Source organism: Lissotriton helveticus, chromosome 2_1 (assembly GCF_964261635.1).
Source record: "Lissotriton helveticus chromosome 2_1, aLisHel1.1, whole genome shotgun sequence".
NCBI lineage: Eukaryota > Metazoa > Chordata > Amphibia > Caudata > Salamandridae > Lissotriton > Lissotriton helveticus.
The window spans coordinates 899,324,796-899,349,626 of NC_136059.1; the positions used below are offsets into that span (position 1 = coordinate 899,324,796).

General features: G+C 42.5%; 1 protein-coding gene across 4 annotated transcripts in view; it reads right to left on the minus strand.

Moving 5' to 3' along the window:
• The window catches only part of SYK (spleen associated tyrosine kinase), a 275,583-nt gene that overhangs the window by 28,171 nt on the left and 222,581 nt on the right, over window positions 1–24,831 (minus strand). For all 4 annotated transcript variants that reach the window (XM_078675628.1, XM_078675625.1, XM_078675626.1 and 1 more), the window contains 3 exons: window positions 19,891–20,080; window positions 8,981–9,121; window positions 1,141–1,253 (listed from right to left, as the gene is read on the minus strand). In XM_078675628.1, coding sequence (XP_078531754.1) covers window positions 1,141–1,253; window positions 8,981–9,121; window positions 19,891–20,080 — 444 coding nt within the window. The remainder of the gene's footprint in view (window positions 1–1,140; window positions 1,254–8,980; window positions 9,122–19,890; window positions 20,081–24,831) is intronic.

Genomic DNA, 24,831 nt, shown 5'->3' on the forward strand with positions numbered 1-24,831 from the left:
TGTGGAGAAAGCACAACTTCTACAATCGCAGTGGATCACACACAACAGTATACCTTTTCGTTATCACCACATGACTTCTCAGGGGAAGGTTAGATATCCCTTTCACACATTCTGTTGATTAGTGAAATCAATTAGAAGGGCTCAATATGGAAAATAAATTAAATATTGAAACAGTGCCCAGTAAGAACTGTTGTGGACATCAAAGAAAAGACCAAGAAAATATGTACATCTTTGTTATTTAATTTAATGAACAAAATAAAATTAAGCAACATCTATGGCGACCCATATGGTTACAATTTCTTGAGAATGTGCCGACAGTGATATTTACATATCTGTCATTGGTGTTGTTTTGTCTTGAGGAAGGCAGCCAACAGTTTTTAACATGCTGAAACATTTTTGGAGGAGTGATACGATTGACCTTCTGGGTTAATTGCTATCAAATGTTTTCATTAACTGAATTTCATAAGAACGGACAACTGGACCCACAAGAATGGTGATCATGCTGCTATTCATCGCTTGATCAAGCACCAGCCTACTTTTATGTCTGATATGGGGTCATTGTTATTGTAAAAAAAGAGCTATTTGTATTCGCTGCGCTCGTCTGATCTTTTGTTGTGATATTTAAGATTAGAGATTAGTGTTTAATTTTTAGAATAAATGGATAGAGTTGTCTGGAATGGAGGTCACTTCTTCTTTAGACATCAAGTCATAATCCATTCCCATGATATGTGGTGTCCTCCATGGATCTAAACTCTCAACATTTTGAATAGTTTCCAATATAGTAGACAATCATTCACATATCAGGGAAAAACGTCTCCCAAATAGAACAATTGCAGCAGAACAGAATATGTCTTAAACCAACACATTTTATTATTGCGTTGATGTTCTTAGCAATTAATTAAATCATGATTCATTTGACAGCATCTATGGTAATTAAAGGAATTCTAAATATTTTCCAAATAACCTGCAATTCAATCTACTTCTTTGAAACAAATCACGAAGCAAAATAACGGCTACAAAAATATCCAACGAACCAAAAAGTGTGAGTATAAACGCACACACTTGTTTAAAAAAAGGAGATACATTTAAGAATCATGGATTGACATTTACTAAAATGCCAACAAATCATATGCAACTTACTTGTATGTCCAGCACAGCTTCATCAAGTCATACATCTCAGTTGGACACTTTGGAGGGCAATCCAGTCTGTCTCCCTTTTCAAGCATGGCAAGAATTTCGCTTCCCTTCATACCCTAAGAAAAGAAGAATATGAGAAAGAAAAATCGAAATCACAAAAAAAATCTGACTTTTTAAAAATGTGTTCTTCTCTTACATAAATACCTGGACAAGTGGGGGATAGGGAGAGAAGAGAGAAATGAAGCAGAAGGAAGACAGAGTTAGATAGGACAGAGCAAAAGAAAAAGGGATCAGATTAACCCGTTCTGTGCCAAAATGTGCACATATTAACAGGTTAAATATCATTGCAAAGGGTAAATTACATGTTGTCACCATAGTGTTGTCTAATGAAATGTGAAGTAACACTAGTTGCTGTCTCGCAGATTGCCTGACACAACGGCTTTACAGAGGAAAACACACATGTCCTGTTCAGCATGATTTCATTAGAGTGCTCACGTGTAACCCCTTATATCCTGGTTCTGTTTTTTTTCTATCGCTACCTCATATTACAAATCAGTATATCATAAACAATGTATGGTGGTCCATATGTGTAACATGCTATTTATTACCTACTGCTGATTGCAACATTTACCTACTTACAAATGAAAACCTATTCCACTGCATATTCCTAGTACCATTACATTTACTTATACCATAGGTACACAAAGCAATGAAACAGCAAGCCTAAATGTGAAGTGCATCACATGTAACATATTCCTCAGTGAATTAGGCCATTTCATCCCTATTGCATCCAAGGTAATCTTTATTTCTCACAGGAATGACATAAAACAGCCACATGTTTTGTCCACTAACTGTGGACTTTATTAGGGCGTGGTTTGTTATAATTTATTGTTTTAATGCCTTGTCCTTAATCCTAGGGACACTGTTGCTGCCACCATGGGACTCTAGTCCCAATATTTCTAGCTTCTTGAGTTCTAGGGCTTCCTTATCTAGGGCCAATTGTTCTTGCCTGAGCCTAAGCTTGACTTTCTAAAGCTTTAGAAATTGGCACTGTCTTTCATAAGAGTTATCTCTCTTATGAGATATGGCGGTCCCTGCAGACTGGCCTGAATGGTTAGATTCTGCAGAGGGAGATCTAGATCTCCTACGTAAACTTTGCACTCTTCCAGGAGGAGTAAAGAGAGGGTCACTGGGGCCTTCTCCACCCTCTTCCTGAAGACCTGAGTTGTCCAGGGGGGAATCATCTTGATCCTCCTGGCCAGGGTTTGAGTCTAGGTCACAAAAGGTTTCACTTTCCGTCCTGTTCTCATTCCCTGCACCACCCACTCTTTCTCCATCATCTGACCCTGGGGCCTTCCTAAGGTCATCTAAGAGTAACACCTCAATGAGACTTTGGGTATTGGCAGTTCTCCCTGTCTTCAGCTTCCTAGAAACACACATGGCTTTCACTTCCTGGAATCCAAAACCATTCTACCTAGAAGGCAGAGAGGCACGGGCTTCTCCTTTAGAATACATAACTAGTGTGGCATGGTGTATGCACCTACCTAACCTAGTGGGAACTAAACTCTCTTAGGTTGGAGAAAGGGTGTGCTAGACCCTTAACTTACCCAACCCTATGATCAGTAGAACTTACTTATTCTAATCTTTAAGTATTATATGTGCTTAATACTTTAGTGGTTTGCAGTTAATCAATCCAAACAGATGTATCTGTTAAAACAATGCAGGCTTGAATCCCAACAGCTGCACACCAATGTGAGAAGTTGGCCTGGTATATGCACCATTCCAAATTACCCTTTTGATCTATGAGTTTAAAGATGACCTTTAGAAAGCTATCCTAGTGATAGGTGTGGAGAGCAGCCTTCAGATTTAATCTTTAAGGAATGTAAGGCAGCTTGTTTTAACAGAAGATCACCTCCTGAATTAATTAAATGAAAGGAGAAACCACACAGTAGTTATATAAAAATATGTATTTATTATTATAACACTCTCTAGTATCCTCAACATGAGGATAGAATACAAAGCACACAATACGAGATCAATAGAACAGTTGTAAGTAGCACAATACACAGTGAGCTCCAGGGGGAGGCCAAACCATATACTAAAATAATGGTATAACAATCACAACTCGGGTCAAGACAAGGTCTGGAGCACGTAGAATCCCTGGGACCCCAAGGAATCACCCAAGGTGAGTAGATAGGGACCCCACGAAGGACGGGTGCTGTGTGCTAACACAACCACGGGCTCCGTACAATTCTATGGGGAAGTCGCGGTTGCAATTTTACAGTTTAAGGCCCTTTCTAGGAGGAGTTTGAGGAAACCCTTTGGAACTTAGGAGGATGGAGAGCCACCTTATCCGTGGATACCGTAGTACCCGGGTTACCTTTCCCAGAGGAGCAGGGTACATAGGTCTGCAGTGGTGTCGGAAACCGCTGTCGTTCTCAATGGAGGGCTGCGAAGTAGTACTGCTGCCGAGAAGGTGAAAAGGGTCCGGTGGCACCAAGCCTGGATTCTGGAAGGAAGGAACCTGAAAGCAGAGGGGACAGGGTCTGGGTCATTTCAGAGTGACCAGGGGCTCGGTAGGACGAATGCACACGAATGTCGGGTGCTTGAGGTGCAAAGAAGGGATGCTTCACTCTGCAGCCACGAGTACCAGGAGATGTCAACGACAACCAGGAGCCAGATGTGAGCTGTCCTACGAAGGATGTCGAATGCTGCCGCGTTGGTGTACAGCTGGAGAACCAACAAGCCTTGGCAAATGCAACCCACGCAGGAAGGTCAGGCAGGTTACGGTGTAGACCAGCAAGGTCCACGGGACTCACCAGGCTCAATGACCAGGAGTCACAAGGGGACCTCAAGCAAGATCACCAAGTACCAACCCATGGAGCACTCAGTGTGAGGAGGCCGGAATTCTTTGGTGCAAATGCTGCTCAGGGACAGGACTACATGGAGTCAAATGCACAAGCTCAGGAATCGCCAACAAGCATATGCAACTGCAAATAGACGCGGTTCACAGCGGTTTGGTTTATGCAGTCCCCACGAGGGATACTGGCCTCAATCTTGCTGCGAGGGCAGATCAACCTCAGGGACTTTCGTAACCCTTCTCCTGTGTTGCTGAAATTGTCGGAAATTGTCGGAGACTGGTCAGGTGCGTTGAGGTGCCTGGGAATGCAGGGGAGTGACTCCTTCACCCCAAGGGAGATTCTTCAGTTGTGCCTTGTGCACCACAGGTCCTTCAAGGAGCCTGTATAGAGCAAGGGCACAGACAAAGCTTTGGACGGAGAGGGAGACGATGTCGGGCCCAGTCGAAGCCCAGCAAACGCCAGTGTCAAGACGGTCAAAGGTCAGTGGTTTCTTCCTGTACAATCTTGTACTCATAAAATCTAAAGACTTACAGCAAGGTAAGCCCTTTTGTACCCACTGGAGAGGGTAGAGGCAGTTGTACAGTTGTGACCAAATTAGAACATTTGTGGAAGCTTCACCTGTGTTCAGGCCCCCAGTAGGGCTGATGCATTATGCGGTGCCCTGGTGAGATAGTTACCTCCGCCGGAATGGAGGGTTGGAGAAAGTTGCTACCAATCACTGTTGGTCAATGTGTTCCATCAATGATGCAGGGATGCCCTGGGTGGTACTCGGGGGTCGGTGCAAGTTAATGCCTGCTGGCACAACAAGCACAAGGGATTTCACCACAATGTACATGTCTTGATGATCGTGGCAATGTTTATAATGTAAATACAGTCTTTCACCTAATGTAACCTTCTGAATCTTGTTTGCATCTCATTGTCCTTCATCTGACTTTAACCGCTACCGCGCTACCGCGGTTTCCCGCTGTACGCGGGAATTTCAAAAATGGCTTGATCGTGACAAAGCCAGCTCGTCATCCGCGCACCGCAGGTAACGTTGATGACGAGCTGGCTTTGTCATCAGCATCGAAGGTGTTAAGAAAGTCTTGATGACACTTATGTTTGAGTAAATGATCAAAGTTAATATGAATAAAGGACTACACCATGGCTGATCCACAAACTGTGTTATCACTCCTTGAGTAATGATTGTGGGGAGTGTTGAGTAGTGAGTGAATCTCACGTTGTATGCATACTATTTAATGATCGCTCAAATTCCTCTGCCATGTAGAAGAAACTGAAGAATTATTCAAGACTTTAATATTACAATAACCATTTCTGGCCTAGGGTTAAGGGCAATAGCATAATGCAAAATGATGTTGCCCCAGTACCGCATAATTTAATGAAGCACCCCTGAGAATTTTGTATCGAACAGATATTAATCAGCCTTTAGCTGAATTCGGCTTCCTGTCCCTTGCCTCAGGGGCTGCAAGGGCCTGCATTAGGATCTGGTTGACACTGCCTCAAGCTGGTTAAATGGCCGGATCAGTAATAGTCCTCATGTCCTTATCGGCTATTCTCTGATTGGCACATTTACTCCAGAATTATCATTGTTATCAATTACCCTATTTTTACAAGTTTGCCTGGTCCTTTTGCACCGACAACTATGTACGCAGACAACCCAGGTGAGCTCATCAGCATGCACACTAGTTCAGATACAGTGATAGACACACACACAGACACACACAACCACACACGCAACCACACACACACACGCACACATTTCCTGCTGTGTCCAGTGGTTTCAGAACAGTTAAATGTATTGCTGTGTCACCATTGATCACATTGGCATGTATAAAGTTGCCAGGTTTACTACATGAAGAACCCTTAAAAAGGCATGGGTTCACAATAAAACACCACAGGCTTTTTCTGTAGGACAAAATCTGCTGTGGAGTGGGTGAATCTGGAGTATGTTCAATAAATTAAGTTAGACGAGTTATCACAAAATTAAATATTTCTTGGATATGGTGAAATAGGTTGCAATTGAGCCAGAAATGTACCATTTAATGGGAATATTTGAGTAAATGAGAACAAGAAAAGAGAAGTGTGATTTCTCAAAAGACAGTGGGTGGCTGATATTTCCCAATGAGCAGGTAAAAAATAAATGACATGCTAGGAGAGCAAACAAAATGAGCAATAATGGATTAGGGAAACTTATTGGTTGCATCAAGAGGGATATTTGGGCGTATGGCAAATAGTTCAGTCGATTAAGAGCAGACAAATTTGAATTTTCTGAACATATTCAGGAGTGTTGGAACAGGGGAACAGCCAATCAAGACAAATTAAGTGCCTTGAAAAAAGCAAAGAGAAATAAAGATACACATCTTTAGAGCAGCGAGAAGAACAGCAGAGGCAGCAGGGAGATGAGTTAAAGAAGAGCAGTGCACTAGAAGTTGGGTAATTAATAAAAGGAGAACTGACATAAGTATACAGCAACATTCCTTGTATCAGACGAGGCTCCACCGTTATGGCGGAGGAGCGTTGCCCCACTGCTTATAGCCAGCAGAGGCAAACGTAAAAAATTATAATATAACACATTTATTATCATTCTATTATTCCCTGAGCCAGAGCCAGCCAAGTGATGGGGTGGGGCAGGCCATCCTCAGCTTCAGGAAGGAATGATGGGCACTGTAAACGCGCATGTCAGTTTGGACGGCTTTTTTATGAATGCCAAACCGACTTGTGCAATAAGCATTTCTCCAACCCGAGCTGTAAGGCACAGCAGGGTGGATAACCGACACAGGCTCCCAGTCCCTGTCTAAGCACCAATCCAGGCCACACAGACCCATCCCAGGGCTTCTCTCATGCTGGGTAATCACATTGCTAACATGAGAGCAGCATCTGGATTGGCATCTGGGAGCCTATGCAGAGGGCACCAGCCTGTGGACTGCCAGGAGTCGAGGATCGGGAGAAGGGCAAGGCGGTGGCCGCAGCAGCAGGTACGTACTGTTTTATATTCTTTCAATTATTGCATCCATGCTTTTTTTCCCCCAGCACTGCCTCACCACTTGGCTTTGCGAATAGCCGCCACTGCCTTGAATCGAATATATGACGTGACAACGCAAACAATTTCAACGCATGTATTTACATCGCAGTTTTTACAATACAACTACCATTACATCGCATGATTTTACAACGCATACCGTTACAACACATTTTTTCAAACTTCCATTACAATGCTTCCATTACAATGCATTCCATTACAACGCATAACATTACAATGCATAATACGTTTAGTGCAACAGTAGGGTAAGTGTTGGATAGCGTAGGGGTAAAAATTACTATTCCCCCTCCAGTGAGTGCAACAGTAGGGAAAGTGTTTGATAGCGTAGTGGTAAAAATGACTATTTCCACTCCTGTGAGTACAACACTAGGGAAAGTGTTGGATAGCGTAGGGGTAAAAATTACTATCCCCAACTACCCCAAAACCTATACCCACCCCAAAACTTAAAATTCTCCATTACTAACCTTATAATGCGTCGTGATGGTATGCGTTGTAATGGCATGCGTTGTAATGACATGCGTTGTAATGACGTGTGTTGAAATGGCATGCGTTGTAATGGCATGCGATGTAAAGGCACCTGCATTGTAAAAGTTGCATTGACATTGTAAAGGCACTGAGATGTAATGCCTGCGTGTAATGGACGTTTCCCCTTGTATCACAACAATTTGGATCCCAGAAATTCCATGACTGGATAGCATTACAAAAGCCTTGTGCAAATGCACAAACAGTGGGAGAAAAACGTGTGTGAATGTTGCATCACATGGTAGTCGTTATTTTTATAACTAGAAAAGTAAGAGACCCACACTAAGTTCACTTTCAATTCAAATTCGGTTGGGAGCTGGAGTGTATTGATACTTCCACACGCAGGCTACCGATTTCATTTACTCGCATCTGTCATAATTGGGCGCTAAATCTTGCTGTAATTCTGTACTGTAACTAGTAACATTTTTGACATATACCGGTATTATTAGGGGATTTACTAGACCACACAAAGTGACCCTTCATTTTGGAAACAAGTTCGGAATCACAGCAAATTGATAGATACTACTATCAGGCAATTAATAAACGTGATAATTGTGTTGTCATTCCTATATGCTGACTTTGGAACCTGGAAGGCTGAGTTCTAATTAGGCTTTGCCACTTGACCAGTATTTCTGTGAGTTTGGCAGACTGGATTTCTTCCTGTGTCTAAAATTGTAAATATGTCCACATTTAAACAGAGAAATACAAAAATAAAAATACTTCTCCCTCTTCCCTTCATCAACATTAAACTCTAGTAACTGTGATTGTGTCTCAATCATAAAATTTCCCTGGTAGTTCCTCATTTTTAAGTGGACCCTAAGAGTCCTAATTTAAATTTGCGATAACTCCGTCTATCTTCTACCACAGAGTTTCTGATGTCCTCCCAGTATCTGTAACTCCAAAGGTCCGAGTTACTAGGCTCTGAGAGTTGCCAGCAACCACGGCCCGTGGAGGGAGTTACGGTGGGGCAGGAAGGCGGGGCGGGGGAGGGTGCTAAAAACCGGAGTATGGATAATTGGAGGTAAGTAAACAATTTAATTAATAAAACGAATATCGTAGTGCGCACTGCCTCGCATTTTGCGATGCAGGGCGCGCTATGAAATGCGTTTTATTTATTACATTGTTTACTTACCTCCAATTATCCATATTCCGGTTTTTAGCACCCCCCACCCTACCCCTCCCTGCCCGCCTTCCTGCCCCACAGTAACTGCCTCTACGGGCCGCGGCTGGTTGCCAAGAAACTGTTTAACGTGTTACACCATTGTACAAAGGACCCCAATGCTCGAAGAGATCCTGTTGTAATAAAATGCTCTGTGCAAAATGTTCAGCAAAAAACACAATACAGAAATGATTCTAACTATTATATAAATCTAAATAAATGTGCTTCTAACTAGTATGCACAAGTAAATAAGCAACATACTTTATAAGGCTTCTGTCCGTAAGTGTATGTCTCCCACATCAGTACTCCAAAACTCCAGACGTCGCTCTTGCTGGAAAACTTGAAGTAGCATATGCATTCAGGAGCAAACCACTTGACAGGCCATTTGCCATGGGTTTTTGCCTAGAAAGATTTAAAAGTAAGAATGTATTAGCAAACTTTAAACAAATACGTGTAAAAAAGATGTAATGTGGTTGGTAAGCACACGTGCGTTAGTATAAACTCTATCAACAACTAAGAAATTGCCTTGTTCATAAAACTGGACCTGAAGAATTAGTTACTTACCTTTGGTAACACCATATCTGTTAGAGACTCTATCTAACCGCATATTTCTTACCTTAGAATTATCTCCAGGTGTCAGACTGGATCCATAATTTGTTTGTTGAGAAGTACCCCTGCGTGCCAGTAGGTGGTTTTGTTTGTCCCTGCGTGGCATCGTTGGCATAATCGGTGCCAGAAGTAATATATGTTGGACCTATATAGGTGCCACCCCAGCTTGCTGACATCAGTTTCTTTTTGAGACTTTCCATGCCAGGAACAGGGAGCCACGAAAAACATTGACTATTAGTATGGAAAACTAGGGCCCTGAAAGGGGAACAGCCCTGTCCCTAGAATTACATTTGCAGAGTGGGAAGAATGGGTGGATTGATATGGAATCTGCTGCTAAATAGTATTGCTAACAGATACGGAATTACCGAAGCAGCAGATTCCTTACCTTCCCTTACCTTAGAATAGAAAACCAATCAATACCTCCTGGAAGGTGGGTCTGCAAAACTGATTTACACTAGAAAGTCCTGCAGGACCAAACAAAGTGGCCATCCCAAGGGACCTGACTTTCCAGGCTATAATGCTTCATGAATGTCTGTAGAGACGCCCACTTCCCTGCGCAGCAGATATCCAGCGCCAGAACTCCGCATGCTAATGTAGTGGCTGCAGCTTTAGCTCTGATGGAATGAGCATGCAAACCATCAGGGGGTTACTTATTGGCCAATGCATAGCAGATCCTAATGCAGAGCACGATCCATCAGGAGATGGTCTACTTCTGTACGGCCTTTCCCTTCTTCACTCCGACATACCCACAAAGAGTTGGTTGTCCACCTGGAGCTCTCTAGTGCAGTCAAGGTAGAACGACAATGCTCTTTTTGGTTCCAGTCTGTGAAGTCACTCCTCCTCTTAAGAGGGATGTGGTGGATGGTAAAAGATAGGCAGGGTGATGGACTGGCCTACATGAAAAGTAGAGACAACTTTTGGCAGAAAGAAAGCTCTAGTACGAAGAACCAGCTTGTCTGGGTAGAGGTTCAGGTATGAATACTTGGATGACAAAGCTTGAAACTCACTGATCCTCCGGGCAGATATTATTGCCACCATAAAGGCCGTTTTGATGGTGAGAAACCTGAGAGGACAGTTCTTAAATGGCTTAAAGGGAGTCCACATCAGCAATGTTAGCACTAGATTAAGGTTCCACAGAGGCAGGATGAAGGGTGAAGGAGGAAACATGTGTTGCAAACATTTTAAAAGCCTATTTGCAACAGGGGATCTGATGAGGAGTGTCTGATTTGACAACCACAGGAAGGCTGCCTTGGCAGAAAGATACACTTTAAGGTGCCCAGAGCCCTGCTGGGCAAGGGAAAATATAAAGAGAAGGACCTGAGAGAGAGTAGTAGTAATAGGGTCAACCTGTTTCTCTGCACACCAAGCCACAAACTTTTCCCAATGGCAGGTGTATACTGTCTTAGTTGAGAAACGCCTGGCTGCTAAGATAACATTACAGACTCCGGGCGGCAGGTCGAAAACTGTCAACTGTCGATGCCCAATCTCCACGCAAGAAGGTGGAGTATTTACAGGTTCGGGTGGTGGTCCCTCCCTTGCAACAGAAGATCCTCCCAAAGAGGTAGCCCGACCGATGGCCATGCTCAACAGCTTAGAATACCAAACTTTTAGAACCCAGTCCAGAGCCACAAGGATAACTTGTGCCCGGTCGTGCCTGATCTTTTTGAGAACTCTGCAGGAGCCATATGAATGGAAAGATGTACAGAAGGCCGAAGCTCCACTAGAGATGAAAAGTGTCTTCAAGCAAGAGTCACCTTGGAATCGCCAGTGGACAGAACTGCTGACATTGTGCATTCTCGGTGGTGGCAAACAGATCTAACCAAGGTTCTCCACACTGTTGAAAAAGACCTTGCATTCAGCAGTGGGGACAGAGATGCCGTTTGTGATCCACTAGGCATCTTCAGCTTAGTTTCTCTTCCTTGGCATTCAGAGAGTCTGCCAGGTGTTGAACCACTAGGGATATGCTCTGATGTTCCAGCCTTGTACAGAGATGCAGGGCTTCTTGACAAATGGTTCACAACTCCACCCTGTTTGTTGCAGAACCACATGGCTTTGGTGTTGTCCATAAACACCTGTACTAGCCTTCCCTTGATTGAGGGTAGAAAGGCGGATCGCTCAGAGCTCCAGAAGGTTCCAGAATGTTCCCAGCAGTCTCAGAGTCAGATTCACTGAAATCCAGGTTTGAGGCTAAAACTTCAATATCATAGACTGACTAGACTCGCTGTTCGGGAGGTTAGGCCTGAAACAGCACCAAGTCCAGAATTGCTCAGATGAAAGAAAACGTCTGAGAGGGAGTCATGTCTGGGGCAAGTCCGCCTACAACAGCCAGTTGTTGAGATGAGGGATACTGATATGACCAAAAGGGAGTACAGCGAACGGAAAGTGCTTGAAGCCCAGTGTGAACTGCAGGAAAGGCCTATAATGTCAAAAGTCAAAACGTAGCATTTTTTCATATTTACAATATCTGCAACACTAAAATATGGCATCCAGCGTGTTTGTTTTTCTTAAATTATATATTTATAATAAATTTGTGATATTTTTCTAAAAAAACAATTTTATTGTTTAGTTTATCTGACATATGGTTTCTCCCTACTTTCTTTTTAAATTTTTCTTCTCTTCTTACGAATGTATATCTGTTTTCTATTAATCAATGTGTGAGTAGATATTTTTTGTTGTAAATTAATTGTCTCCAGAACTGTTGTTAGGAATATATACTGACTGCCCCTGGTTCAGGTTGGTTGGGTTGCCCCTGTAGTTGTTCATGATATATGAAGGAGAAGGCAATATCACTGACTTACAGGAAGATACTAAACAACACATCTGATGAAAATACGCTCAAAATGGACAGAGGATGTAGGGGATATGAGTGATGAAGAGTGGCAGGAGGCATTGGTGTCCCCCCGGGAGGTGGCGATCCATTCTTGATTTAAATTAATACAACTAAAGATTTATATAGAGCGCATCACACCATTATTGCATTACTTAAAATGGCAACCCTGAGCTCACCATTGTGCCCTAGGGGTTGTGGTCAGGTTGGAACGTTTATACACCAATGGTGGGTATGTCCAGTTCTTAAGATATACTGGGGGAAAATAACAGTGAAAATGCTAACAATATGTGGATAGGAAGTAAAGCTCTCGCCCCTATGGTGCCTTTTCAACATATGGGATACAACCGACCTTACAGTGAAGGAGATAACCTGGGTCTCCCTTGGGTGTGTGGTTGCTAAGCAGAACATTGCAAGGAACTGGAGGGGAGTTACAGGGCCTAGATTCCGAGATTGGGAAACAGACATGGATTGGTGCCTGCAGGCGGAGAGAGTGGTTTATGAAGAAGGGGATGCCCACAAAAATGTTCCAAGATCTGGGGGGCATGGAATAAAAGTAGAGGGATGATATGTATGCCGTTCAATGGCCTTTCCCCTCAGGGGTGAGAATAGGTTGGAAGAGGGTTTTTGAAATGCGGCTGAGAATGAAAGGAATGCTACAATGGATATCGGTCCCATGTAACGAAATATTTGAAACTGTAAACGTGCACTGTGTTTGATTGACGTCAAATGTTAATGTACTGCAATTATTATTCAATAAAAAGATTAAAAAAAGGAATGGACCAATGCCAAGTGCTTAATTTGAGACAGTGGTTTTCTGTACTCGACACCAGCACTAAATTGTCAACACCTGCACTTATGACAGTCTGCCACATGATGGCGCTCTGTCTAATTTAGAAATGAGCTGAGCATCAACAGTTGTTTATTAATTCCGCATACATTGAAAAGGACTAATACCTGCCCCTGAAGCCATTCTTTCAGTGTTAAACGCCTGAGAATGTCTGAATTGATACACTTATAGGAGTGTGATGGTTAGTAGTTGTGTTGGTACTGTCATTGGCATCGCTGGCAGGAGCAATGGGTGGTGCAAGCTGCAGTGGCCTCCTGAGGAGGGCCCTAGCACTTATGTTTTTAGTAATTAAACACTGACAGTACCACAACATCCACAAGACAACATAATGAAAGGCATTTAGTAGTCAAGAGTCACCCAGTTGGCTACTATTTTTGAGGTCTCTACAACTTGATATTAGGTTTGAAACTAAGCTACAGTATAACACAGTAATCATATGGAATAAAATTAATGTTTTGTTAGATTTCCTAACAAATCCAGAAGGCCCTCGTATGATGTAGATCTGAGATACAAGAGTGTTGTGTGCAGTAAGAGGTTGTGGTCTAACACACGTGTCAACTGGCAATGTTATCCTTTTGGATGGTACTACAGAGCACTCATCAGACTTCAGAGCAATCTCAGGTCCTTCTGATTTACTACAGGTTTCATTTTCCACCCTCTGCTCAAAATATGATAGGTGTCAGACTAGGGGTTATATTGTAGCTCAAGGGCTATGATTGATTTGCCGTTTATTCTAGTTTTTTTGCAATAGTGCTTTGAATGCCCAAGAACTAACTAAACCAACAGCAAGAAGGGTCCTTTGTGACCAACACAATATCAGTGTTGTTTTGATCAGCAGGTATCACGTAAACATGCTGTTTGATATAGGCATGCTGTTCTATGAGGCTACCAAACATTCTTTAGGGGACAAGTTAAGTCTGGTTCAAAGCAACCACATGCTGCCAAAGGGATGACATTCAACGGTACTCAAACTCTGGTAGTAAGCAGCAAATAGCCAAGCATGGTCATGATTTTCAGTGTCAAGGAGAGCCCACAGGACCATGACACCAATACTGAAACTGTACATTCTGAATCTTTGTGCACATCAAAGGCATGATCCCAGTGGTGTTAGACTCCTAAATCATTACAATCAATGTATTCTTCCTGAATGGAACACTCCCTGATAATAGGCCACTGAAAAACACAAACTTTTCAGCCCAATGAAAGGCAGTGTTGCACTAAACTTTTATCTCAGTAGAGTTCTTCAGCAAGGTCAATTCATTTAAAAGTATTGAATGCTCATGAAGCGATTATGTGGTTAAAATATACATCTTATGCATCAGCCCCTAAAACATCAGACACTTAGGACAATTGGTAAAGCTACTGATTACAACCTATTAAAGTGTCTGAAATGCTCAGAGATCATCTTGGGCAGTTTCACAATATGGCTAACTGTGATAGGGGAAGGGGAGTATATTAAGCATCTTCTAGAAGAGGGGTTTTTGCAACAAGAAACTTGTTAATCTATATGATCAGATCTTAGATTGTTCATGCTATCACTAGGGCCGAGTACATCTTGTAACGTAGCTACACGCAGGGGTTCTGTCAATGAAATACGAACATGCAAAAATTAAAACAGCAGAAAAGAGAGCTAATCATATCTCCAAAACTTATCAAGAAGTCTCCAATTAATGCAAGATCTCTTAGGAATATATCTAGCAAGTTTGGGTGGATAAGAGAACACACATGGAAGCTTGGTGGCTGAAATAACTCAAATATGTTGCATAGGAATCCCAAGGAAATTCTGGCAATTTATAAATAATCTTAATCCCTAGCGTATAAAAGAACCTGGTAACTCAATTCTTGGTGAAAGCTGGAATGCCCACATCAATACACTAAATATGGATAACTAACGAGATAGGTTTTCCCCATGTATGTTGGCTCATGGGGCCTTACATTTCAACCTTGGTTCACTTAAATATAGTATAAGAACCTCAAGATAAGACAGAGCACCACGGCTCAATGGCTTCCCCACTGCTCATTTCCAATCTAACGTTGATTTCTGTTTTCCTGCCCTCCTCGCCCTCTATAGCTGTGTGTTTAAAATTCAGTCCCCTCATCATGGTGAAGTTCTATTCTGCATCCGATATATAAAAAGATGATCCAGGGCTGGGCACAAATTACAGACTGATTACCTTATTGGTTGTAGAGGCTAAATGTTATGCAATAGTTTTACTAAAAGGTTTAGAAGTCTGACCTGCAGCAATACATTTAATACCAATAATTTAAATTGGGTTCAGGGGAGAACAGCAACATGATAGAAAGCAAACTCTGCTTCACTTTACTATGCTCACGGGCACCTATACAACAACCTGGAGGCACCAAAGATCACACCACATCTTGCGGTGCTCAATGCAAAATTACCTCCATCTGTCATAACTGGGCTATTGACATTCCCAGGGAAATTGGGCACATGGCACTGTACAAAATACACACTGCTTAAACACCTATTCCATCATCCAAGCACTATTTGCCAAGCAAAAATATGGTTGGAATTTCACCTCCAGCTGCCAGCATCGAAACGTATGTCTCCGTTTTTAGTCTCTTTCCATGCGACATGCTTTGCTAAAAATAACACCCTTAGAAAGTACATTTGGTGTGTCCTTATAGCATCTATATAATACGCTATAAACCTGGGAAATTTTATTTAAAAAGTAGCGTTTCCATCTTGCAACTGGAAGAGTTAGGGTACAGAGAAATCCCTACCCCATTTTTCAAACAAATAGTTAGGAAACGGGTAAAAGCCCTCTCATTCGTTAAGGACATGGAGACATTGTCAAGCAGGGAACATCATACTTGCCAACGCACAGAGTGCCACCGTGTGTCACACAAATGTTGGCTCCCTTCAAATGATCACCCGGTGAGGAGCTGAAGTCACACGGTGGCAAACAATGCGAGCTGGGAACCTCTTCACAAAGTGGCTTTTCAGTTCATCTTTCCAGGCGGTTAGCAGCTAATGTCCATTAAAGGATTGCCCCTAGATTGTGATTTATTCAAATTTGTTTTCAATGTTCTCCCTTAATGGAGTTTAGGCAAGCATGGCTATCATATAAAGGCTTTTCAAAGCAATTTCACCTGTGTAATTTTACATTGGAATCCCTGCTGCATATTATTTAAATTTGCCTTGTGCTCCTACCTGAGACACAAAGATGGCTACGCCTGCTCTTCAAAAAAAAGAGATGGCACCAGGTAATAGATGCACTTAAATATGTATTGAGGGTAGACTGTCTCCAAATAATGGCTCGTTTTTATAAAATTCATGGAGAAAGCCCTCTCCCTCTTGAAGTCTAAAGAGCCTCTGCAAATTATCAAATCAGCAGAAGACTCAGAGCTATGACATACTTCTAGGCTTCTTCTCACAAACATTGCAGATCTAATGACTGATTAAATAATAAGGGGAAGGATGGGCTTCAGTAATAAATCTTGTATATTTGTATATCGTCAAGAGGAGATACTGATTTTAGTAATAACTGTTGTGTAATTTTATATCTTATTATTGCGATTGTATTTTAGGATCTTGTCGCCTGATATATGCTGCACCTTTCTGGTTTTCTATTAGCTCAGGCTTTTTTTTTAAGAATTATGTTTTGCATGATTGACTTTTAGAGGAATATGTATTGTATAATTTTTATTAATTTTATAATAAACTTCTCAATGAATGAGTAAATGAATGTAGATTTCATCACAACCAGTTTCACACACTGATAGCATTCCTGTTGTTCTTTTGGAAAATAAATAGTGGGTATACAGGTTTTGGGAAACAAAATTGGACCTAAAGGTTTTTCATAATGTCAAAGAGGTTCTAGGAATGTCTTCACGTTATAATAATTCTTTGTTTACCACTGAGTTACACGACAATGAAAAGAGAAGAAAAGTAGAACTTCATTGACCTAATACTACTAAAGTTCCCTTATCGAACATGCAGACACTTCATCACATTGGGGAAAGCAAAAGGACCATAGCAGCATCATCAATGAAGCTGTCAGCAGAAGCAGAACTCTATTCAAGAGAACAAAAAACACTGCATTAGCCCCATGCTTGACCTTCATGCACACTTCACAGAAATGTGAAATGTCATCAACCTCTTCTTTAGTGAAAAAAATACAAAATATTCAATACCACAATGACAACCCCAAGCGTGTTTCTTCTTTGAGACCCATGTCTCCATGCTACATCCTGAAATGGTCATCCTTCAATCGCCTGGTTCTAAAAGACCTTGTTTTCATCATCAAGTAGCTCAAAGCAAAATTATATTGAAATGATGTCTTACTCTCATCTTTCATCAAATCTCCCCCCGGGAAATGCTATCTCCTCCTTACATACCATCAACATTGCTTATGCAAATAAGGATTCTCCCAAAACTCCCAAGACAGACCACATTGTCTCACTTCTGAGGAAACCAGCACAAGACACTGATGACCCCCACTAACCACTAGATCATCAAGACGGATGATGCCCCACCAATAATCAGAGCATCACTCAACTACCCTTCATCGGCAAGATCATCGAGAAAATAATTTATGCCCAACTTCAAAATGACATCACCATCAACCATCACCTTCATAACTACCAAGCTCACTTTAGATCATGCTGCAGCACAGAGCCTGCTGTGTAATACAAATCATGATGTCCTTCTGATCACACATAAAGTTGACCCTGGACTCCTAATATTGTTCAAACACTCAGTAGCTTAAAAAGGATTTAGTGGCAATGTCCAGCACTGGCCCACTTCCTTCCTAGCCAACAAAAACTAGTTCCTCCACATGGGTAGCTTCAAGTCCAAGAAGATCCCTATCATCTGTGCAGTCAACTAAGCTTTAATCTTGTTCCCTGTTGTCTTCAATTTCTACATGGAACTGCTTGGGAATTTTCCCACCCGTAACACTACCAATATGCTGGTGACACACAACTCTAATTGAAAGTCTCATCTGTGCCTGATGTCCAACACTTCAAACACAGCCTGCACCTTATCCAAAGCTGGATATCCATCATCTCCGTAATGCTGAAAGTAAACACAAGACAAATTCCTTCACTATTTATGCACCCAGGATGCAGAACGACCTACCTTTAGCCATCATGACAAGCCCAACTCTGCCCCAAGATAGGAAGGAGCTACAAACACACTTCTTCATTACAGTAGGGCAAACTAAATTCTACCTCCATTCTCAAAACCCAGCTCCCCCTCCAATCATTCATTGACTCTATATTTGTCTTTCACCCTGTAGAGAGCTCCGCTACCTTTAGCTAGATTCACGTTAGATGAATACCACATACATAGAGACAGACATTCAAACATACATTCTTGTTATCACTAACACACGATGGAACAGGTGTACACCAAATCAAGAGGGAATTGAAGACTCACCCACAGATGTAGTCCTTCTGTGTCTCTAGTACATCCAAAGCAAGCTCATAGGTCTTGGGAAGGCTCTCTTGTTTAGCTGGCCCACCATCTATCCCTCAGCTAGATGGGTCATAGTCCTGTCTCTCCCAGTCAAAGCAGCTCCTTCACACACCAGGCAGATAGTTTCACATCTTCATGGTTAGGCAAACAATTAAGCCCTCTCTTCTGCCTTTAAACTTAATCACAGCCATAGGTAAAGCAGAGACACGGTGCCCTGCCTCATGCATGTTGTTCTCTGAGCTGGTGCTGCAGAGTTTCTTTCCATATAAATAACTACAGGCTTAATTTTTCCAAAGCTACTTGGAACTGTGTTCATTTGTGTAAAGCTAGGGCTCTATCACTAGGAGTTACGTCATTGAATCCAAAGTCCCCAGTCAACCAGAACTGAATTATCCTTGCAGATAATGTCCTGGTCTTCTTGCACTCATGGAGTGGCACATTTAGAACTACATAATTAAAAACTAAATAATTAAGCCAAATTCTTAAATGTGAGTAGAATTGAAATACTTGTTTTAAAAATATTAACAGATATACAGTACGTTATACGGAATAATGGAAAGACTAATTCATTTTAAATGTATGAAATTTATGATAGATTTTATGTAAGATATGAGATTTTAAGAGTCTGTATTTATGGATTTTAAATGTATAAGGAGTAACTAGTCCAAATAAACCTTTGTTTTGACTGCCTGACATAATTGGATAAGCACTGGGAGAAAACCGACCAGACATCCAAGGTAGGTACAGACAGCTGCTGGGCAGATTAGACACAGCATCTAAACCAGTTTAAGCAGGCCATTGTTGCAGTGCAGGTCACTGCCCTGAATGTAGATTGCAGTCCAGAAACCAGTCATGGGTGAGATAACTATGTGGTTTATGAAGTGCCGGATGCAGGAACAGCCTTGACTTTAACAGGGAGCCTAGTTATGTTCAACATGTGATGTAGCCTTCTTGTGGAGAGGACACCACAGATACAGCACATAGTTTCTATGCATAACAACATAGTGGCTGGGTAGGTAGCACTTTCTTCCATCATTAAGTGCTTCCACAGGGGCTGCCCATATTTTGATTGACCAAACCCACATGGAGAAAATGCTTTAGGCCTATAGATATGGAGAGCTAACCCATCATCAGAAAGAGGCAATCAGTAGTAATAAAGCTCTGGGATGGAGCGGCAGCATTCACTAGGACTATCACTTTAAACTGGAACATTTACTAGGACTAAGAAAAAACAAAATAATACAGCCAGGAGTCTGCATAAAGGAATGGAAAGTATTGAACGCTGGCCAAACAATAGTAAATTAGTGCCCTGAAACGATACCAAATGACCATGGACATAAAATGATTATAATCACACCTGTTTCAAAAAGATGAACAATTTAAGAGTATAAAGGAGGTTAAACGTGCTGAAATTGCAGATAAATGTAAAACTGGTATCTTACTTTATAATAATTTTCATCACTGCCAAGGGCTTTTGATAGCCCAAAGTCACTTATTTTGGCATAGTGCTGGCTTACGAGCAACACGTTTCTGGCAGCTAAATCTCTGTGTACGAAGTTATGTTCTTCTAAGTACTTCATTCCCATGGATACTTGATGAACCAGTTCTGTTAAGTTCCTGAAATCCACGTCCCTGCAAGATGACACAGAAGCCATTAGAAATCAGGTTGATCATTCACATCTCTAACATGGTAGAATGTCCCAATTATAAAATGACAGAGATTTTTCATTTTAACGACGTTTGTTAAAGCATTGAAAATGTTGCCTCAGCTGTATTCCATGAGTAGGTAATGGTTATCCGCATTTAAAGTGATTTGGAAGGAAATATGATTCATACCCAGCTCACAATTCTCACCAAAATATGGAGTATAGTAGTGTTTATCTCCCGCTTATTCATTTGTATACTTACATATGCAATTAAAGAAAAAAGTTGTGTCTTCAATTTTGCTGGATTTAGGTGATAAAATGCAGATTAAAATTATTTAAAGATTCCAACTAAATGTTTACAACAAAAATAGTTTTGTACGATTTAAGATCTGTAAGTCACCTAAACTGCTGATATCCGATGTTGGCTAGAGGTTACAAGTCTGCATTGAACAAGGTCCACTCAGCTGTCCCTCCTTCTGAGGTGGGAACATTGAGTACCATTGCATTTGGTAGTATTAGCACTTATTAATTACTGTGCCTAGAATTTCCAGGGACAGTTACTATTATAGCAAGCTACTCTGACCTGGGAAAAGAGGGATGAGGCCTACCGCCGTACCACAGGCGAAAATTGCAGTAATCATTTTAGGCTCCAATATGGAGCCCCATTCCTTGCCAATGGATGGCCTACCTGGTAGCAATTTGTCACCAGCTTCATAGGAGAAGTTAGAGTCAAAGCAGATTGCAAGAAAGTGAAGGCGGACTCCTGCAGCAGGATTTGTGAAGGTGTCATCACTGCCAGGTCTGCTAGTGGCATGCACCCAACAGAGAAAATATCTCAGTGGTGGAAACTCCCTTGAGAGGCAAGCCTTGTCGCCTGGGTGGATGCGAGTACCGAGACCAGCTAATGTGTTGAGAGTAGAGATCACAAGGGAATACATTCTTGCATGATGGGGCTAAAACGGGGCTTTGGTAGTGAAGCATGGCACCTAGGAGGAGAATGTTGGTGGGGTATCTAGCCAGGAAAGAAAGGGATGCTTGAAGGACCATTTGAGACCATGTGCCTGTAAACCTCCCACCTCAGGGAATAGACATCAGATGCTCCAGGTGAGCTAATGGCACAGATAGCAACTGAGGTGAGTTGAAGATTTCTCTGCCATGCGTGAAAGGAGCAGACAGTGGCAGAGTAACTTTGACAGTCTGAGACCATCTAATATCAGGTCTACCTATTTGAAAGACAGATAAAGGTGCTGCAAGGAAGAATGTTTTAAATTTTGATTGGAGATGTAGACAAGGATAAGTTGCTTTTCAATTGGTGGTGGATGCTGAAGCGAAGCTTACTACAGGTGAGAGAACACTCCTAAAAATAGGTACTGAAATGTTGGCGAAAAATGCAAATATAGAGGGCAGTGAGGGTAGTACAGGATAAAATAGAGTGATAGGCCAATAGACTGATGGCAGCAGAGAGAGAGAGCAAGGTTTGATGGTTAGGAAAATGCAGTAGATGGAAAGCCAGATGGAAGAAGCATCCACAACAATCTGCGATCTGGAACATGTCAAGCCTTAAATAATTGAAGGCATGTTACTGCTAAATGTCAGAATTGAGCACCTAGACTACTTATGGGGAGGAACCCAACTGACATTGGTGGGAGTCCCAAGGCAGACACGAGATGAAGAATGAGTAATGAATAAGATACTTTTTGCACAGCTTGAAACAGTTCTAGAACTCCGCAACCGACCGGGGTGTGGGAAAGTAATTATTTTCACCCTGATTACCCCTGTTATTAGATTGATATTGGTGGTAGCTGACTCTGACTTTGCCCTGGGCTCTGCTTACCAGACTCACGGCCAGTGCTCTGATTTTAAGGTATATTGTAATTTGGTTTAATTACAAATGGCACTGACAGTTTAGCTGTAAGTCTCTAGTATATAATAGGGCATGTAGGTTTAGAGTCCCAGTAGGCTTAATGCATTTCAGGCTGCCTGTACATTCAAATGATATGCAAATTCGACTTTGGAATTAAAGGTGGTTCCAAAGTCTCAAACTACCTTACTTTTACATATGTTGCCCCTAAGGGCTCTTGAGGATGCTTCAGGGGTAGGATGCTTTGTAACTGTAAGCAGGTTCGTTATAAAATATGTTTTATATGCCCTGGTGAGGGAAAACTGCCAATTTAGTTTTCCCCATTGTAGCCAATGGCTCCATAGGCTAACATGGGAATACTTTATTAAAGTAGAACTATTGAAAGAAAGGAGCTCAAAATATACTTCAAAGTATCAAAGTGATAGTTAGAATAAATCCAATAAATTGCCGCAGTTAGATTAATTATGACTAGCACAGAAATGAAGTTATAGAACTTTCTTTTCTGTAAACCAAAATCCAGCCTTCCAGCAGCCCTGCTCTGTTTGGTCAGCCTCTGCCAGGTTGAACCAAGCTGTCTTTAATGAGGTGTGAAGTGGTCTGACTAGAGACAAAGGATTCCCTGTGGGAGGAGAGCTGCAAACTGCAGAGCAAAAGGCAGGATGAAGGTGGAGGAGCCAAACTGGTCTTCAAAGAGGGAATGGTAGTTTAAGGCAGCACAGGCTCACACCCACATACTGCACCCCAGACAGAAAGGAGCCCCAGTAGTTATATCAGTGAAAAGGCTGGAAGGGGTGTGTTAAGGAAATTTAGCACACCAGTGGATTGGCTAAGCTAGATCAAACCATCCAGGAGAGAGTTTCTCCATTTTGGATTTTGGAAGAATAGTGCTTTCTGGGTCAAGAATATGGCACACTTTGGAGGAAGTGCTCATACACCAGGGTGGCACCCTGCATCAATCAATAAATACATCAAACAGCATTTGTGAAGTGCAGCACTGCCACCCCTAGAGGTACCTGGGTGCTGTGTGTCCATCAGTGAGCCAGGTCTTGAGTCTCTTTCTGAAGTCTAAGAGTGAGGAGGCTGTAAGGAGTTGGAGAGGATGGTCGTTTCAGATCTTGCATGTAATGTAGAAGGAGCGGCCACTGCTGCGGCTGCAACAGATATGGGGGATGTGTGCTTGGGAGAGTGAAGAGGAGAGCAGGTGTCTAGTGGGTTGGTGGAAGTTCAGTCGATGGTTCATGTAGGTAGGTCCTAGGTCGTGGAGGGCTTAGTAGGCATGTGCAAGGATCCTGAGCTGGCATCTCTACTGGATGTGGAGCCAGCGGAGGTCTTTCAGGTGGGGGACGGTGTGGGTTCATTTGTAGAGGTCCAGGATGAGTCTGGCTGTAGCGTTCTGTATGGTCTGGAGTCTCCTGAGGATCTAGGTGGAGATGCCCTTGTAGAGGGCATTGCCGTATTCGAGGTGGCTGGTGATGAGGGCCTGAGTGACGGTATTTCTGGTGTTGGTTGGGAACTATCTGAAGACTCTGTGGAGTATGCAAAGGGTTTAGAAGCAGGAGCAGGCAACAGCATTTACTTGTCGGTTCATGATCAGTTGGCTGTCGAGGTGGATGCTGAGGTTGCGCGCAAGGTCCGTCAGTGTGGGACTAGGGCCATGTTCTGCAGGCCGCTGGCTGTGGCCCATCGCAGAGGTGTGCTTCCTGAAGATCAGTACTTCAGTTTTGTTGGAGTTTAGTTGGAGGCAGGTGTCTCTCATCCATTTAGCTACATTGGTCATGGCATTACAGAAGTTGATGTTAGCATTGGAGGGGTCCTCGGTGAGCGAGAGGATCAGTTGGGTGTCATCTGCATAGGAGATTATGTTGAGTTTGTGGGCTCTAATGACTTGTGTGAGGGGGTGATGTAGATATTGAACCGGGTGGGGCAGAGGGATGACCCTTGTGGTACACCACATATGATGTATTTGACTGCAGAGGTGAAGGGAGGCAGTCAGATGCTCTGTGTGCATCCTATAAAGGAGGCAATCAACTTGAGGGCATCTTGCTGTATGCCTATGTTGTAGAGTCTGTGGATAAGGGTGTTGAGGAAGACGGTGTCAGACGCCGTGGAGAGTTCGAGGAGGATCAGGGCCACTGTTTCTTTGTGCTCGAGGAGTGTTCTGATTGTCGTCAGTGGCGGATTGCGTGTTGTGGTTGGCGCTGAATCCTGATTGTGAGGTGTCTAGTAGGTGGTTATGTTTCAGAAATTCAGTGAGCTTCTGGTTGATAGGTTTCTCAAGTACTTTGGCTGGGTAGGGGAGCAGAGAGATTGGACGATCATTTTTGAGATCGCTGGGCTCAGCCGAGGCTTTCTTTTAGAGGGGTCTGATAACTGCTTGTTTCCATTGGCCTGGGGTGCCCCCTTGCTTGACGCCCAGGAACTCTGAATAAATATGGACAAATTGCCCACTAACAGAGATTCCCTGCCTGAAACAACAAGAAGAAGGACTGCCCTGTTGGAACCCTGATATGCAACCAAAGCATTGCACTATGAAGGGCTGCACCTGGCTCCACAAGGATTAAAGAGGGGACCTTCTGAAAGAAACAGGTTAACAGAGCTCCACCTGCACCATCTCCACTATGAAGTCCAGTGTACTTTTAAGGAGATGGCCAGGTGCATTCTTGGAAACGTAATACAAACATCCCAATGACCATCTTAAAGATTCTAGATCCTTGGATTTGTGTTGTGGACACTATGGAATTCCAAAAGATCCTTCTAAAAGGAGATCCAGAAGTTTGGAGAATTTTTGTTAAAAAGCTCCATAAGATGACTGACCCATCGACAAGAGTCAAGCTGCCGTTGTCAAACCAGGACCCAGCCTGGATTTCAGGTTCAAC